The sequence below is a fragment of the Lolium perenne genome, chromosome 1 (assembly GCF_019359855.2).
Source record: "Lolium perenne isolate Kyuss_39 chromosome 1, Kyuss_2.0, whole genome shotgun sequence".
Taxonomy (NCBI): Eukaryota; Viridiplantae; Streptophyta; class Magnoliopsida; order Poales; family Poaceae; genus Lolium; species Lolium perenne.
In genome coordinates this window covers 87,895,054-87,911,735 of record NC_067244.2, presented here as the reverse complement: position 1 = coordinate 87,911,735, position 16,682 = coordinate 87,895,054, and the positions used below count along the sequence as shown (strand labels likewise).

Genomic DNA, 16,682 nt, shown 5'->3' with positions numbered 1-16,682 from the left:
AGAGAGATTTAGAGAGAGCTAGGGCAAAACTAGATCAACAACAAGACATGGCCAGCCACTTTTTCCCTACTTGCATGGCCTAGATGGCATGGAACTATGCAAAACAAAGCAAGGGTTAAGTGGTGCTAGTGTTGGTTTGATGCAAAAGTGGCTTTGATGTTGCTTTGGAAAGAATTTGAGAAATAGAGATGGAGATGGACATTTCTGCCCTAGAGGATCAAATGATCATTAAGAGGATCATGGCTAGGAAAAATAGGTGGTGATGTAAATTTGACCAGAGATGTACATTTGTTACCCCAAGGTTGCCATTTTAATTTGAAAACATTTGGTATAGGTTTGAATCACTTTCTATGTCTATGGCTTAGTTGATGGAAATATATTTGAAAAGTATTTAGAAAAAGTTGAGGGTGGCTAGTTAAAACATAAGATTTCAAAAATCTCTACTTACTTTATTAAACAAGATAGGTTTTCATAAATTTTAAAATAACCAAGATAAAGCAAGAAAAAGTATAAGCACCATAAACATGCATTTTGTCAAAAACAAAAAAGCAAGGAAGACAATTATATAGAAATTAACTTTGGGTGGAAATAAGGTGATATAAAGTACCACCCCCATTTCCTATTTTTATTTAAGGAAAATAATTTGAAAAGGTTTATTAAAACTAGAAGTAGTTTTGTAGTTAAAACTAGAGAAGAAAATAAATAGGGTTTTGAAAATTTTCTTTAAAAGAAAGTAAGAGTAAACTTGGGAAATAAGATCTCAAGGGTAGATGATTACTACATAATGTAACAATCATTTCCACACTTGGTTTGGTGAATATTAAACTTGAATTTTTGAGAAAAACAAAAGATTAGAGTGGGAGAAAAAATCTAGAGCTAAAACATTGGATAGGGTATAAGATCCAGATGAAAATATGGGTTGAAAAGATAGCACGAGACATGCAAAACGCTGGAGTTGTAAAGGGAGTTGAATAGATGAGATTCATGCATTGAGTTCACCTATAACAGTTGTGGGTGCTTACCAATCAGCTGCCAAAGATTGAATCTTTTAAGCCTGCCAAAACATCTTATTGACTTGGCTTCAAAAACCATCAAGAAAAAGTGGGTAGATGGGTGATCTGGTCCAAGGCATTGGTAGGGTTGGGATGTGCATATGAAGGGGTAGATCAAGGGATAAGTGCATTGCCTCAGATGGCAAATGATGAATATAGCTAGAGGCTCAAAGACTGAATCTGATAACTGTTTTAGGACTTAAGTAAAATTTGGAGCTGTTCCAAAGTTGATGCCTAGAGTACAAGGCATAGGTGGATTAGAGAATAGATAATCACCATTCTTGAATCAAGGACAGGTTGAGCTAGATTACATCACAAAGATGAATTTTTAAGTAGGCACACTCAGATTTCCAGAAGTGGAAAGGTTTGAATTGGAGTAGAGAAGATTGAATCCAAATACATATATGGATTAGCCAAGGCTTGGTTGTGAAGAACTGATATTGATGTGTTGATGTGTTCAAGAAAATTTTAAACCAGCACATCAAGGCAATTCATCAATAAGCAGAACAAGATAGTTCATCTACAAACAAATCAGGACAATTCATCTTTAGAAAAAGATTTTGTTTTCCCTGACTTTTGCATTCTGGACACTAAATAAGGTTGCAAAAGTTGGGGTGTTACAATAATTCTAATTAATATTTTTTTTAGATTGATAAGAAGAGATCGTGCCCGGCTAGCTGTACCTATTCAGCAAGAACTCTGAATCGAATAGGAAACACGTAGCTTTGCTGGATTAGAATTGGGAAGCCACGAGGCCCATGATGGCATGATGGGATGTTAACTTGGCATCACCGCATCAAGCCTTATTCACGTATGATATGAAAACGATTTTGCAGTTTTTGTCTCACATCGAGTTTTTGGTCGAGCGAACCAAAGACAACTAATGGGCTGTTAAACCGGCTAACATGTTATGTGCAAGCAATTATCTAAGAAGTTGTTGTTTTGTGATTAAAAAAAATGAGAGTTGTGATTTTGTGATAAAAAATCATCAACTAGTGATGTTAAGTGATAAAATCTCGAGGGATTGGGGAGGAAAGAGGAAGGAGAACGGCATATAGCCACACGCCACTTAGGCAAAACTCACACGCAAAGTCCTAATTGGGGCCATGGGGACGAGCAGAACGGACTTATCGGGGCCATAATAATCGGTCGCTTGCAAGCTAGATGCAACGTTCAATTCAGATCATCCGAAAACCGAATCAAAGAGCAGATTCTTTTCTTGACATAACATGATAAATAGGAATTGAGAATGAATCGGCGTGAATTGGCAGGCAAGCAAATCATTTCTTATCCAGCAGACACTAGAAGTAGGAGTTGACCTGGTCGATCAGCCTCCAACCCTTCCTGTATATCAGATACTTACTACTACCTCCATCAAAAATAAGTTTTTATAAAAATGATGCATCTTTGTTATAGATACATCCGTATCTAGAAAAAGTTAAGACATTTATTTTTGGACAAGGTATTACATAGCAAGCAGCATCCATGGATAGGAGATTTACGCATACAATCGACACACCATGCTTCTACAAAGACTTGAAAGATCACCACGAAATTAATCTACGCGTTTAAGCCATTTTCACTTCTTCACAATGCTAGCAGCAGTCTGGAGATTGCTCCAGTCGATCCCGCCCGCGATCTGCAGCGTCCTCTCCCGCCAATCTTCTGTCTTCTTTAATCTTCTGGCCAGAACAGCAAGACACTGGTAAGTTACTACAGTACTCTGTCTGATTTAAAAAAAAAATATAACAGACATATATAGTGATGAACAAAGCTTACCTCTCTTTGGTCAAATTCTGCATATCTTGCCAGGTGAGTCTTGGGCCTTCGTCCAAACCCTCACACACAAATTCACCCTTCTCATCAGTGTAACAGAGGATGCCCATGCTTTTTTCTTCATAAACCTGGACACAAAATGATGTCTCAGATAACCAAAAGGTACTGGTTTTACATATCACATGGCATAGTTTTTGGAAAGAACAGGCCCTACGTTGTTCACCTTGCAGGTGAAGCTGGAAGAACTGGAAGCTTGCTTGGATTCGGATCTTGAGCAGCTATCCATGGAAGATCTTGTCAGAATCCTTGAGCAATTCTTCCTTGGAACGACGATTGCAGTAGATGGGTAGAACCTTAAGGCAGCCATGGCTGATATGGAGACGTGAAACCATAGAACTACTACTAATCATGGAGTACATGTCATGTCAATGGCCATTAGTTGGGAAGTGGTGGATGAAGTTTTAAATAGGGATGTTAGGTCAATGAAGCTGTGGCAAAGCAGATCATTGGCTATGGCCTTAAGATTAAGCTCAGCTGCTCAGCTAAAACAGTTGGTGCCAAATTCCTTGTTAGCATTATTGGATAAAAATATTCAGGCCATGACTCATGACAATGACTTCCAAATTGCTTCCCACCAAATTTCCCCACCTCGTGTCTCAGGTTTTACAGCACACCAAACAGGATAGATTGATAATTTTTAGGTAAACTTTATAGTTATACAGCTCTAGGACACAATGGGTTGTACTATGAGAAAAATTGCATTTGTCTGATATATTTGCAGTTCATAGAGAGGCGGAGAAGGAAAAACTCAAGAGTTCCAGATATAAATTATGTCCTTGACAGTTACAAAGATCATGTTTTTTCTGTCCAGATTTCTAAGTTCTGCGACACATACAATAAGATGGACTTTTAATCGTGAAATTCTCCCATAAAAGCTTCATGGAATGCCTTAAAGCGATAGATGAACAGTTGTACTTTCTCCTCCGGTTGCAGGATTGTGCATCTGAAATGCCATGTGCCAGGTACCTTCAGATTATAAACATAGAAAGAAACATAATATTAGAATACCAACATGGAGGAAAAGGAAATGTGCTGCAAGGACATGCACTCAACCTCCATAGACCAGATAGTCTTGACAAAGATCTAAATCCCAAAGACCTAGTTTCCTCTGTAATAAAATAAAGTTCCTATGTTTGTTTCTTGTTTATTCAGGACTGCTATAGACTGTTCGAGAGTCAAGTACACAAAAATAAGTGCATCACACTCACTTGTCCAAACACAGAACCAGGTAAAACAACAATCCCAGTGCTTTCAAGAAGGCGGAGAGCGTAGAACACATCTGGTTTGGTGTTCATTGCCTCAGCAGCTGCAATAGCCTTTTTAGTCAGTCGAACAGATGGGAATACAAACATTGCTCCTTCAGCCTTGCTGCAAGTCATGCCTTCGAAGCTGTTGAATGTCTGCACCATGGCCTAAAACCAGTCCAACAATACGATATTTGGAGTTAACAATATTGCCCTTTTTCTAGAAAGTATATTGCACGCTTATCACTGTACTATAATAGAATCAATAATGAACTCATGGAAGTGAATGCTATAAAAGGGAACCTCTGCACACTAAGATAATAATAATATGATGCGACCCCTTTCTTCCTGGTAAAAGGTGTATGACTCATCTCCAACCTGACAAAATCAGGCTTATTAAGATGTACATATTAATGCAAAGACGCGATGTGACGCGATTTACTGACCATTGGTGGGTTCATGGCTAGGCTCATGAGGATCTGGCCGGAGATGTTGGAGCATGCACTTAGGGATGCCACTTTATACATTTGTTTCCGAACTTCAGAATTGAAGCCAGTGACCTCCATGTAACCCCCCCTTCTCCCACATTCTCCATAGTACCCTGATGGAGAAGATGAGACTTCTAAGAAATATCCATCCATTGGAACATATGATGATACATGATACTTGGTTTGATAAACAAGTCAACAGAGTACGCCAGACACTCCTTATTAACCAAAGGATGCCTGGAAACTATAATGGAAAGCCAATAGGCAAAGGGTGAACGGCGTGTTAGATGGAGTTAAGTATTCTGCTCACATTCAAGTGAACTAATGGGTTCAATTTCGAATATACAAGTCATTGAATTAAGAATGTTTGAGAAAAAAAGTCATATGTTGGATTAATATGATTGTGTAATGACATAACTAATTATGCCTATTTTTTTACAGGCACTTTCTTACATTGGTTTTACTCGATGAGTTGAAAGTCCAAATATTTGAGAAAACGCCAAAGACTTTTGCGTTTCATTTCATTGGAAAGGAGTTTGGTACAATCCTCCTAGGAGGCCAGTTACAAGAAAGCAAGAAAGGTAAATCAGAGTTGAAAGTCCAATTTAAAAGAATCCTTTCTCAGAGTGCACATAACAAGATGCTTAGGCCCCTTCCCAATCCCTAGGCCCCTTCCCCCACCTCCCCCAAACCCTAGGCCCCTTCCGGCGCCGCCGCCGGGTAAAGCCCGTGGGGTGTGGCGGCGGCCCTCCCTCGTGACGCGACGGGGACAGCGGCCATGGAGCCTTCACGACGCGGCGGCGGCGACCCTTCCCCCTCCCGGATGGCTGGGCGGGTCGGACGGGGATGGAGGGACGGCGGCCCTCCCGCCTCCTGCAGATGGACGGGGACGGTGGCTAGTCTGTGCTGCGGCCTCCACGCCTCCCATCGGCGGCAAGCTGGTGGTGGCTGGTGGTGGCGGACAGCGCCATCCCCTCCGCCTCGCGCCAGTGTGGGGCGATGATCTTGGGCTTTTCCCGCGGTACGAGGTCGCCCGGGGCAGCAGCCTTGGGTTCGACGGTGGAGGCAGCCTTCTTCTTCGCCGGAGGAGGTCGGCTGGTTGCTGGGGTGGCGGATCACGAGATCCCTCTACCCCGGTGATGAAGATCTAGTCGACGACGAGATAGCGCCGAAGGGGCCACCGGTGAACACCGAGCCTTGACTTCGTTCTTGGTGGATGATGGCGGCGGCTATTGGCGTCGTTCCCTTGCGAAGGCATCATCTTTGCTGGCCTCTCCGTTTGCTCTTGCCGAGTAGGGGACTTGCGGCTGCCGGTGAAAACCATGCCAAGATTGGCGGGCGATGGCGGCGTTAAGCGTCGCTTCCTTCTTGAAGGCATCGTCGTTGCAGTCCGCGGGTACTTACTCGTGCTGCTCCGGGGGAAACCCTAGATCCGGCCAGGATCGGACGATGACGGCGCACCCTGCGTCGTGCTACCTCTTGGGGCATCGTTTTTGGAGTAGCGGCTAGATGGAGGTGGTTTTTGGTGGTGTGATGTTCATCTACCACATTGTCGTCGATGTGTCTCAGCGGCGTGGAGCTGCGGGATATTGAAGACGGGCGAGGACTGTTGGACGCGTGCAGGATGGTGGAGCTGTTTGGTGTTATGGTGACATCTACGGCGGGCCTGGCATGGTCAATGCGTTGATCTCGCTTGGAGATGGGTTCGAGATAGATGGCGGTGCGAACTCTGTGATGTGTGCAATGGCGCACCCTCAGAGTTTTGCTTTTTGGATTTGTACCGTCAGGGAGTACGGCCTTGTTCTTGGTCCCCCCTTCATCGTAGGTATAGCGAGTTGTCGCTAGGAAGGTGGCTTCGAGTTGATCTTTGTATTCCCCTTGTAAGGCATTGCGAATAATTAATAAAGAAGAAGTTGTGTGCATCCTTTGGATGCAGAGGCTGGGGCTATGCTCCTTGATCGAAAAAACATAACAAGATGCTTCTCCCTTTCATTTTAGGACAAAGTAACAAGAGAGTATAACTTGAGAAGAACATATGGATGAAAACAAGAAATAAATTCCATATACCATTAGAAACCGAATGGAACGATATAAGAGATATATCTCCTTCCCCGTAACCCATGGACCGTGCTATCTTCTTGAAAGAGTTAAATTTCTTTTCATCTGTGTAAACATTTTCTTGGTAAACCTACCAGTAAGTTTAAGAAAGGATACAGCAGGTTACGTATACAAATTCAAGAAAAATATATAGATTCTTGTTAAGTAAGATACAAAAACGTCACCTCATCTGCTATAAGAACAAGGTTTTCACTCCTGCAGAATTCCACTATTTCACACTGGTTTTCCCCCACGAGAACCTATGCACAATTTGATCACATTAAGACTTGTAGAAACTTATAAAAACAGCACCAGTCAATGACCACTAAACGCACCTGTCCAGTAGGGTTGCCTGGATTTACAACCACAAGTCCCCTTACGGTGATGCCCTCAGATCGGCCAGCATCCAGGTGCTTCTTCAGGTCTGAAATGCTCACACTCCAACCTCCAGACTCGTCAAGATAATATGGTACCTGAGAAAGCAGATATCTGTTTAGCGCAGGTTGGCACACACAGTAAAATCGTAGTTGACGTGGATTCATTTTTTGCTTAAGTAAATGCAGTACATACAAGAGTTGCACCACACAGCACCATGGAACTTGTGTACAGAAAGTGTGATGGAACTGGGCAAAGGATGCCATCTTTTTCACCTCGTATCAATAGTTGCATTACCATATGAACCTGTTGGAACTCAAACAAACAACTCCATTGTCAAGAATCACATCAGAAATAAAAGGCAAGGCAGATAACAATAACTTTCAGCATGAATGTTTAGTGAGCTGCTCCTGTTGTCATGTTATATCGGGTGCATTAAGTCATTCATATATTAGTGCTACGGACAAGGTTTGCAAAAAAAATTAGCTAGTGCTAAGGACTAAAGTGCAACAAGAACTTCCACAAAGTAGTTTGACAGTATATGGGACATAACATTGTCAGAATGACCAGCAGTCACAGAGAGTATAATATCTCAAATTATTATTGAGAGTGTTATCCATAAGATCATGGATGAAGGAATTGCTCGAAATATGATGAATCAAATAGTACCGGTGGGGCCGCTCCATCTGTTAGGAAAATGTCCTCTGCGTAACACGGGAAACCATCACGAGAGGCTATTCCAACAGCAATTGTATTGCGCAGACCTTCAGTACCCTAGAGGTGAAAGCGGGCAGTGTTTAACTAATGCTCATTTCCGCATTTGTCAAAAGAGGTCCTGGAATCAATGTCTTGCCTGACAGTGACTGTATCCTCCTGTTGCTCTCCCAGGAATAAGATCTAGAATCTCCCTTGCCCTTGCTATTGCGTCAGGACTGCAATATCAGCAATGAGTTATAGTTTACGAAATGAATCCACATTTTTCAAATGCTGTGTGGTGTTTACCTGAATATGGAATTAGTTACACTCCAGTGTAGAAGATGTGGGTAATCACACAAGGCAAGAACCTGGAAGAGAAGAAAACATCAGGGAATTAAGAAATAAGATGGTTAATAAAATCATATTAAGCAATCACCCACCTCGTGGAAGAACTTATTTGGCTGTTGTCCAAGGGAATGTGGATTGCTAAGGTTGCAATAGATTATCTAGTGGATGAAATAGCAGAATTAACCACATGGAAAAACAAGAAACACTAACAAAAGTAGACGTGGCAAAGCTCTACGTTTAAGTGGCAATGGTTACTTTTGGTTCAATAATGTGATGGGATCCACTGGAACATACCTCATTGAAAGGGTATGAACCTGGATCTTTTTCTAGCACTTCTTGCATGCGCTGCACACCAATAAAGAGAAGTGAAGATCACTCATTTTTTATGATGTAGAAAGCCCAAGTTACAAATAATTTCTAGTCTGCGGAAGTAGGTGCAAGATAGTGGAGAACGAAAAGTAAATGGAAATTACCATATAATCAGAATTCAATTTGGGTGTATTGCACACAATCCCTGGCTGTAGTGATAAAGCAAATCAACAGGGTAAAAGGAAGAGACGTATGACGGTAGCTAATGAGCCTCGCTATCTTCTCCTAACAACACAATATTTTAACATGTCAAGCTTCGCCTTTTCCACCATGGATTTAGCCGATTTATCGCTGAAATTGGGCAATACTCACATACACGCGCATACACTCACCCCTATGAACGCACACACTCACATCCTACCCCTATGAGCACCTCCGGAAGACTGAACCGGCGAATTGGATCTTGAAATTGACGAAGTCACCACAGGCGCCTCGCTGTCGACGGGAACGTCGCCTCCCACTGAATGAATATTCCGCCTTTATGAGACACACAGATGTCAAACCTGGGGTTTGAACTCTGGTGGGCCACCCTCCTAAACACCCAACCTCAGGTTGGTTCTCGAAATTGGGCAATATTGATTCTCATGTCCTAGTAAGAGCCTCTTTGGAACAGACGAATCAGGGACCCAAGGGGAAAAAAATCGTGTGAGAGGTGCTTGGTTGTAGGACCGCTTCAAGGTAGGGAAATTTCTCCACATTTTAGAGGGACTCTAATATTTGGGTCTGACCTCAAGGTACAAAACGAACTCCTCTGAAATTTCGCGTGCCTTTTCTCTCTCGTTTCCATCTCTAATTAAGTAGGAGTAGCATCTTACAATAAAAAAAAAACATGTCCAACGATCTGGTTTGAGCAGCTAACATGGTTATGTTTCATGTACGGCCGCTCACGCTGTCACTACACCACCTTCCAGATTTCTTGGGCATTTCAATCGCGTGGGAACAAATTTGGCTGAACAGCTTGACCTCAATCTGAAAAAGTACCTGCGCGCGGCGGGCAATGGCTCCCCCGAAGTGATCCGCGAGCGCCAGAACCTGCAAATGCGGGAGGCAGGGAGCAGGGGACGCAAAACATCAGCATTGCTTAAGAAAAGAACCATGCGCATTCGGCAAGGAAGCGCATGCGGGCGGGCGGCGTCAGATATACAAGGAAAAGTCTCCCACCTTCGGGTTTAGAGAGTCCACGGTGAGAGCGCGGGCGGAGGCAGGAGCAGGAGACATTGCTGCTGCCGCCGCCGACGACAAGGGGGGAAAGCGAATGCGATGGGAGCGGCGGCTTCGGAAGAGGACAGGGAGAGTGAATGCCAGATGCCAAAGGGGGGCAGCGCGGTGCGACACGTGGTACACGATTGAGCGGTCGCGTTACGAGGCCTTTGCCCTCGAACACACACAGATCAGGTGTGTAATATGCGGTTTAAATTCGAAAAAATCTGAAAAAAATCATGCATGTTCATAGCACATATTAAGATAATCTCTAAAAATTTCAGACCAAAATTCGAAACATACATCGAGAAATAAAAAAGAGAAACTCAGATGTGAATAGTCTACTCAGATTTGAATTCGAGAACTATTCATGACAAATTTCTCTTTTTTGTATCTCGATATATGTTTTGAATTTTGATCTGAAATTTTTAGGGGTTATCTTAATATGTGCTGTGAACATGTATGATTTTTTTTCAGATTTTTTCGCAATGTTTAAATTTGGCTTTAGGCCGCATGTCACCTGATTTGTATCCCGAACACACACGTACTCGTTGCGTTCCAAATTATCCCGTCTTCTATATTTGGTCAAAGTCAAAAACTTCATAAATTTTTGATCAGTGTATGAGAACAAAATTAGGATTTGCAATATCAAATACATACACTATGGAAGTATAGATGTTGAATTATTTTTCACATGTCTGGTCAAACTCTATAAAGTTTGATTTTAACCAAAAGAGGCTCACCCGTGATAGGAAATAGTCATAATACTAGATTTTCTGAAGATACCTGGTTAGGTGATTAACTCCCTCAGGATTATTTAGAAAATAATATATCTCAAGAATTACATTTAGAAAATTAAGGTGCCATTTAAAATCAGATTTTTTATATGGTTTCCTCATCGTAAGGTGATCCTAACCTAAGATAATTAATTAAACATAGTTGCAGGGTTGTTCTAGATGTTATTTTGTAATCAAGATGAGATAATACAACATTTGTTTTTACATGTCCTTTGGCAAGAGTTCTATGGAGAATTATTTTTACGATTTACAATATTCCACCACCGACTAATATTACAAATTTGTTCGGATATTGGTTAAATGGAATGTCGAAAAAAGATAAAGGACATGTTAGAGTTGGTGTGTGCGCTTTACTATGGGCCATTTGTCATGTCCGTAATAACTTTATCTTTAACAAAAGGATTTTTTTTTTCATCATTTCTGCAGGTTATTCCTTTAGTTACGTACTGGATCCATATGTGATCCTATCTTCAGCCGGCGGAAGTACACCAGGACATAAATATTGAGTATAACCGTTTGGCAATGGTACCATAGGATTTTTCCAGCCGGTGTGGTTAAAAAGCACCTTACATGAAGATTCTTTGTTTTTTTTTGCTTCTAGTTATTTTTAAGTGGCTTACCCATGTTGAGACTTTGAGTGATTCGTGATTCGTGATTATTTGTAACTTCCTGTACTCTCTAAATAATACAATAAAGAGTCGCATGCATTGATTGATGCAGAGGCAGGGACTTCCTAATTTCGAAAGAAAAAAAAAACTAATAAATATACAGAGTAGCAAGCTAAGTTATACGAAAAAAACATGCCGTTGGATTCGTATTCGAAAAATGTTTCCAGTGATCAGAGATCTCCTTTCTGACATATAACTCATATTTAATTAGTTCAAATCACGATCAAAGTTTGGCTCAAAATTCTTTGGAGACATATAAATCCAAACAGAAGGAGAACGAAATAACCAAAAGAGTTATACTAGCCACACACACACACACACACCAGACGCTAAATCCTTACATTTCATACCGAGACTGAGCAGACGAGAAGGGAAATAAAACTTTCCTCAGTTGCCAATTTGCCATCAAAGGTATCAGACTGGCCTCTGTTTCAGTTAACTCATATTTATAACACACAAAAAGGACGCCATGGCTTAGCTTTATTTTGTTTATTCTACAGGATGCTGCTCTCAAGGGGGCGAAATAACTATATAATAAAATCCATGAAGGTCCTGTATGGTACAGCACAAAAGCAGTTTAGTCGTGGTACTCCGCCATGAAGGCCTCATGGAACACCTTGAAGCGAGAGATGATTGCCGGGATCTTCTCCTCCTGAGGAAGGATTGTGCATCTGAAGTGCCATGTGCCAGGAACCTGTAGAATAGACAAACGGAACATTGATGACCAATGTCAGGGAACTGGTGGAAGTAGATGCAATGTATATTATTTCTAACCCTAAGTCCATAAATAGCCTTTGTTTCAAGACTATGTTTACTCACCTGGCCAAACCCAGATCCAGGGACAACAACAATTCCAGTTGACTCGAGGAGACGAAGAGCATAGAATGCATCAGGCGCTTTGTTAGCAGCTTTCGCAGCCTGAATTGCCTTCTGTGGGAGACTAAGCTGAGGGAAGAGGTACATTGCTCCTTCAGCTTCGTTGCATGTAATTCCATCAAGTTTATTGAATGCATCCTCCAGTGACTGCGATCAAGAATTCCACATCAACAAATTCAAGTCCTTTAAGAAAGCCATTTAGAGTTATCCAGAGAAAAAAAGACACACCGCACCTTTGCACGACGAGTTAAAGACGCGATGATCCCATCTTTTTCTGCCTTGTATGAAGCATATGATTCATCCCCAGCCTGCAGAATCCAACAGTGATATTTAGATGGAGAACTTTGCATTCTTTGTCAGGGAAAGAAATTTAAAAAAAGACGTATTTGACCTTTGGTGGGTTCATGATGAGACTAGCAAGGATCTGGCCAGAGATATTGGAACATAAGTTCACTGATGCTATCTTGTATATCTGCTCTCTCACCGGAGCACTGAAGCCAGTAATCTCCATGTAACCTCCTCTTTTACCACACTCTCCATAATATCCTGGTGGCAGCAACAAAATATTTTTTGACACTCCAGCATGGATAAGGAAAGAAGAATAAGCAAGTGAATCATTGTACCTACCCTTAGAAACAGATTGATATGATACTAGAGGGAGATCCTCCTCGCCATAGCCCAAGGATCTCACTATCTTCTTGAAAGAATGAAATTTCTTATTGTCAACATAGATATTCTCTTGGTATACCTAACAATAGAGATTACAGTGTTAATGTTACATACGACAGAAGAAATAGAATTAAGCAGCCCAAAGTTCGTTGGGATGTTTTCACAGCCATCATCCTCACCTCATCAGCCAGAAGAACAAGACCCTCATTTTTGCAGAACTTCACTATGTCATATTGGTTTTCCTCAGCAAGAACCTAAACGTAAATGAGCCATCTCAATATTGATCTTGTGTCCTTTTTATACAGACATGGTGTGCATACCAAGATGCAGCAAGCAAAGATGTTTTCTAACTCCGAAAGGAGAAACAATGAGCACAAACCTGTCCAGTTGGATTTCCTGGATTGATAACCACCAAAGCCCTAACATCGATGCCTTTTGACCGAGCATCTTCTAGTTGCTTCTTAACATCGGAGATTTCCAAACCCCAGCCTGTCGATTCATTGAGATAATATGGGACCTGAAAGATAATGCTCTCAATTTAGGATTGGTGCAGCATGAAACGCTACTATACTGAACTACTTTTGTCAGGTCAACAGAGTACATACGAGAGCTCCGCCATGAAGAGCTATGGAGGCCGAGTACAAGGGATACTGAGGAATAGGAACAAGAATGCCATCTTTCTCATTCCTTATCAGTAACTGCATCATCAAGTGCACCTGGCAAGGGAACAATAATATGATACACGACTTAACTACTTCATGTTTGTTCATAAATTGTCTAGCAATTGAAGGACAATGTACAGTTCATACCCCCGGACTTGCTCCATCTGTAAGAAAGATGTCATCTGCATTGGCAGGGAATCCATCTCGTGAGGTGATCCCAGCAGCAATTGTATCACGAAGTCCTTTGATACCCTAGGAAAATGAGAAAAAGCAAACTAAGTCATCGTTCTCTTTTTTCTCCTGGTTGCAGGTAACAAAATGTGCAAAGGTAGACGACTACCTGGCTATGACTGTATGCCCCTGTTGCTTTTCCAGGAATCGAGGCAAGAATCTGCTTTGCCCGAGAAATAGAATCAGCACTGCAACAAGATGAAGCATCAGGTATCATATGCAAGAATCTCACACTTCAGTTAAGACAGATGGATTAGTTGTAGGAATCTTCTGATGATCAATGAATAGTTATTTTTGGTATTTTGATAAAGTTAATACAAAGTAGTAACGAAGGGGGGTATATCTACTGCTGACCCTTAGCTATATGTATTATGCTAATGAAAGGGGGGTCAAATTAACTTGAAAAAAGCACTGGAAGAAATGGTGGAGTTGATCCTAGATATATTCAAGTCCAAACTGAAATAGTCAGCAAGAGAAAAGGGTGAACTACCTTCCCTATTTCACTATCATATAAAACAAAACGCACTATACCCTAGGAATGCTCACAATTTTTAAACCTATGGAGTTTAGGTTTGCAGTTTTGCAGATTGGCAGGTCACACTTAGAAATATTGCCACGATTGTGTTTTTGCCTTTTCGGAATCATTCAGGTTCATTTGAATGTCCCGCAAACATTTAGCATGATAGCACCTGGTTAAGGGTATCCGCTTGGAATCTCCCGTATTCTGAAGTTTTCCGTACAATAGTTTCATGGTGACGAACTATAAAGATGGTTATATTCACCTGAACAATGATTTGATTTCATCTCTTTGCAACAGGTATGGGTGATCACAAAGCGCAAGAACCTGCGTTATAACATATAAGTATCTGGGAAAACAAACAATAAACTCTGCAGGTAGAAAATTAGCATACCTCCCTGAAGAATGTAACTGGCTGCTGACCAAGAGACTGTGGGTTTCCAATGTTGCAATACAGGATCTGCATGTAAGAAGTTGAATGAGCTAAGATAATTGTAAAACATAACTGTTAGGCATGCAGTCTGATTCTGCAGCCGTCCACATCTCTGAAGATCGTATGCATGCGATAACGCCAGCCTAGCACACGTTCTGCATGCCACTCTAGCAGGATCTAATCCCCGATGACTTCTCTATATAAATTCTACCCCACGAGGAGGAATATAATGCATTGTGTGATTGAGTTCAGCTGAATATTGAAGCTTTCAGTAACAATAGAAATCTATCTATTACCTCATCAAAAGGTAGAGATCCTGGTTGAGTCTGTAGCTGTTGCTGCAAGCGCTAGAAACAAAAAAAAAAAAAACCTGGTTAAGCAATTCTAAGCAAAAACTTATTGGCTCAAGAGCTGGCATCCCTCAGAAAACTACAGCATTGTTGTTAAAGCATATCAAAATACTAATACCAAACAATTGCTCGTACAAAGTTGAGAATAAAAGAACATCCAACTGAAGTTTTATTAGGCTGATTATTTAAGAACACGACTCAGACTAAAATCTGAATAAAGTCAATTCCAAATTAACACTTAGTGGTAACTTGAAATACCTGAGCATGGATGACAATCTCTCCACGGACTGCATACTCACATTTCAAAACCTGAACCAGTGAGAAGAGAATTAGCAAGGTTCCTCTGTATCAGAAATTGCACATAGTTGATTGAGTGATGGACAAATTAATTAGTGGTCAGTTCATTATATGCCTTGTCACCAACTACATCACGCTCCTTTCAACAAGAGCAAAAAACTACAACATGCTAAAACACCCACCTCGTCATTGAATTGTACTACTGCCAGACAAAAACGAACGCTGACATTGCATTGCCAATGTCACACAAAAACTGCGTGCCAGCAGATCAATAGTACTGGCAGCATCGAAGTAAACGCACTATACTTGTAATAACTTATATCCAATCAACTGCTGAATAATTATAACTTGGAGGCTAAATGATTCTCCCTTTTCTTTTTGACTGTTCATCATTCCAGGGCCACATTAAGACCAAAGCATCTTTAGGGTTCTCCCAAAAAATAAAATCCTCATTTTAAGTTTAAATATAGTAGATCCAGATCACTAGAGCGGAATAATCAAGCATGGTAACTACCACAGGTCCACGATCGAATCAGAATTATTCATCGTGTCATCTACGTCAGTGGCTGATCTACGTCACTCCTGAAATATCACCAGCCTTGCTAAAATTAACCGAGAGACAAAAAAAAGGAACTAAAATATAATAAAATCTACTGCATACATGAAAATAGAGACGAAGGAGAATCCGAGGAAGTAAGAAGGATTCCTTCTCGAATGCAACAAAAAAATAATAATAATCAGAGCCAAGACTCGTCGAAGCAAACAAGAACCGGAGCCCAGCGCCGCCCAATCAGTTCACAGATCACCTGAACAAGCCGTCCCCCACGGACCTCATCGAAATCCCCCAACAAGAAACAGACAGATATGAGAAGGGAACGGAGAGGGTGCCCCTGACTCACCTTGGGGTTCAGGTTCTCCACGGCGACGGTGGCGGCCATGGCGAGATCAAGTCAAGGTGGAAGGAGCGGAGAAGCGAGCACTAGTATTACGCCTCTCGCAGTGGTTGCTGTCCGTCTTTGTCTTTCTGCGGTTTCGTGGCGAGTCGGGGAAATCTGGGAATGGAATGGATGGTGTTTATAAAAGGGAAGATCGGGAGGATGCAAACAAAGGGCGGAGATGAGAGGTGTTGAGTCTTTCTTTCACCCACAGGAAAAGGAAAGCGGGGACAAGCCGTGGAGTTGCGGGTGGGCCCACGGGAGCCGCCGACCTCAGCTGCGGTTTTGTGTCCAAGATTTGGTTTAGGCAAGTCTTGGCCATTTTGGTTTGTTCCCACGTCACATTCCTATATCAAATAGGGTTGCCATATTGCTTTTGCCTTTTTGTTCTTATTATGTATGTGTCTACATATTATTATTCAGCTTTGGTTTTCGGCTACATGAGAGGTTGGAGGCAACGTAAAAGAAAAAGTTGTGCATTGATGTTGTCACATTAGTTGAGATGATCATGATCTCCCCATTAAAAAATATGGACCATCCAT

At 41.6% G+C, this 16,682-nt stretch overlaps 3 protein-coding genes across 7 annotated transcripts; all 3 read right to left on the bottom strand.

Annotated features, from left to right (window-relative positions):
• Positions 1-2,426: 2,426 nt before the first annotated feature.
• Positions 2,427-3,482, bottom strand: LOC127304797 (uncharacterized). Of its 4 annotated transcripts, none has more exons than XM_051335385.2 (3): positions 3,043-3,482; positions 2,832-2,956; positions 2,427-2,734 (listed from the first exon to the last, which is right to left on the bottom strand). In XM_051335385.2, the coding sequence occupies exons 1-3, from the start codon at positions 3,193-3,195 to the stop codon at positions 2,632-2,634; spliced, it is 381 nt and encodes a 126-aa protein (XP_051191345.1). In that variant the 5' UTR covers positions 3,196-3,482; the 3' UTR covers positions 2,427-2,631. The 4 variants fall into 4 exon arrangements, with proteins under 4 accessions (XP_051191345.1, XP_051191351.1, XP_051191356.1 ...); XM_051335391.2 differs by having other exon boundaries at positions 2,427-2,731; positions 3,043-3,469; XM_051335396.2 differs by having other exon boundaries at positions 3,052-3,467.
• A 143-nt stretch (positions 3,483-3,625) lies between these two features.
• On the bottom strand, positions 3,626-9,823 carry LOC127304778 (alanine aminotransferase 2). 2 transcript variants are annotated; one of them, XM_051335368.2, is made up of 14 exons: positions 9,667-9,823; positions 9,487-9,537; positions 8,431-8,481; positions 8,229-8,294; positions 8,095-8,156; positions 7,946-8,024; positions 7,762-7,866; positions 7,288-7,398; positions 7,053-7,190; positions 6,903-6,977; positions 6,688-6,808; positions 4,579-4,733; positions 4,097-4,300; positions 3,626-3,854 (listed from the first exon to the last, which is right to left on the bottom strand). In XM_051335368.2, exons 1-14 carry the CDS (start codon positions 9,721-9,723, stop codon positions 3,738-3,740), a joined length of 1,392 nt encoding a protein of 463 aa, XP_051191328.1. In that variant the 5' UTR covers positions 9,724-9,823; the 3' UTR covers positions 3,626-3,737. The 2 variants fall into 2 exon arrangements, with proteins under 2 accessions (XP_051191328.1, XP_051191335.1); XM_051335375.2 differs by lacking the exon at positions 3,626-3,854 and adding an exon at positions 4,436-4,510 and having other exon boundaries at positions 4,178-4,300.
• A 1,713-nt stretch (positions 9,824-11,536) lies between these two features.
• On the bottom strand, positions 11,537-16,285 carry LOC127304767 (alanine aminotransferase 2). The gene is made up of 15 exons (XM_051335360.2): positions 16,105-16,285; positions 15,167-15,217; positions 14,855-14,905; positions 14,520-14,585; positions 14,391-14,452; positions 13,718-13,796; positions 13,525-13,629; positions 13,321-13,431; positions 13,095-13,232; positions 12,895-12,969; positions 12,674-12,794; positions 12,438-12,592; positions 12,280-12,354; positions 11,990-12,193; positions 11,537-11,864 (listed from the first exon to the last, which is right to left on the bottom strand). The coding sequence occupies exons 1-15, from the start codon at positions 16,141-16,143 to the stop codon at positions 11,748-11,750; spliced, it is 1,449 nt and encodes a 482-aa protein (XP_051191320.1). The 5' UTR covers positions 16,144-16,285; the 3' UTR covers positions 11,537-11,747.
• Between the last annotated feature and the right edge of the window lie 397 nt (positions 16,286-16,682).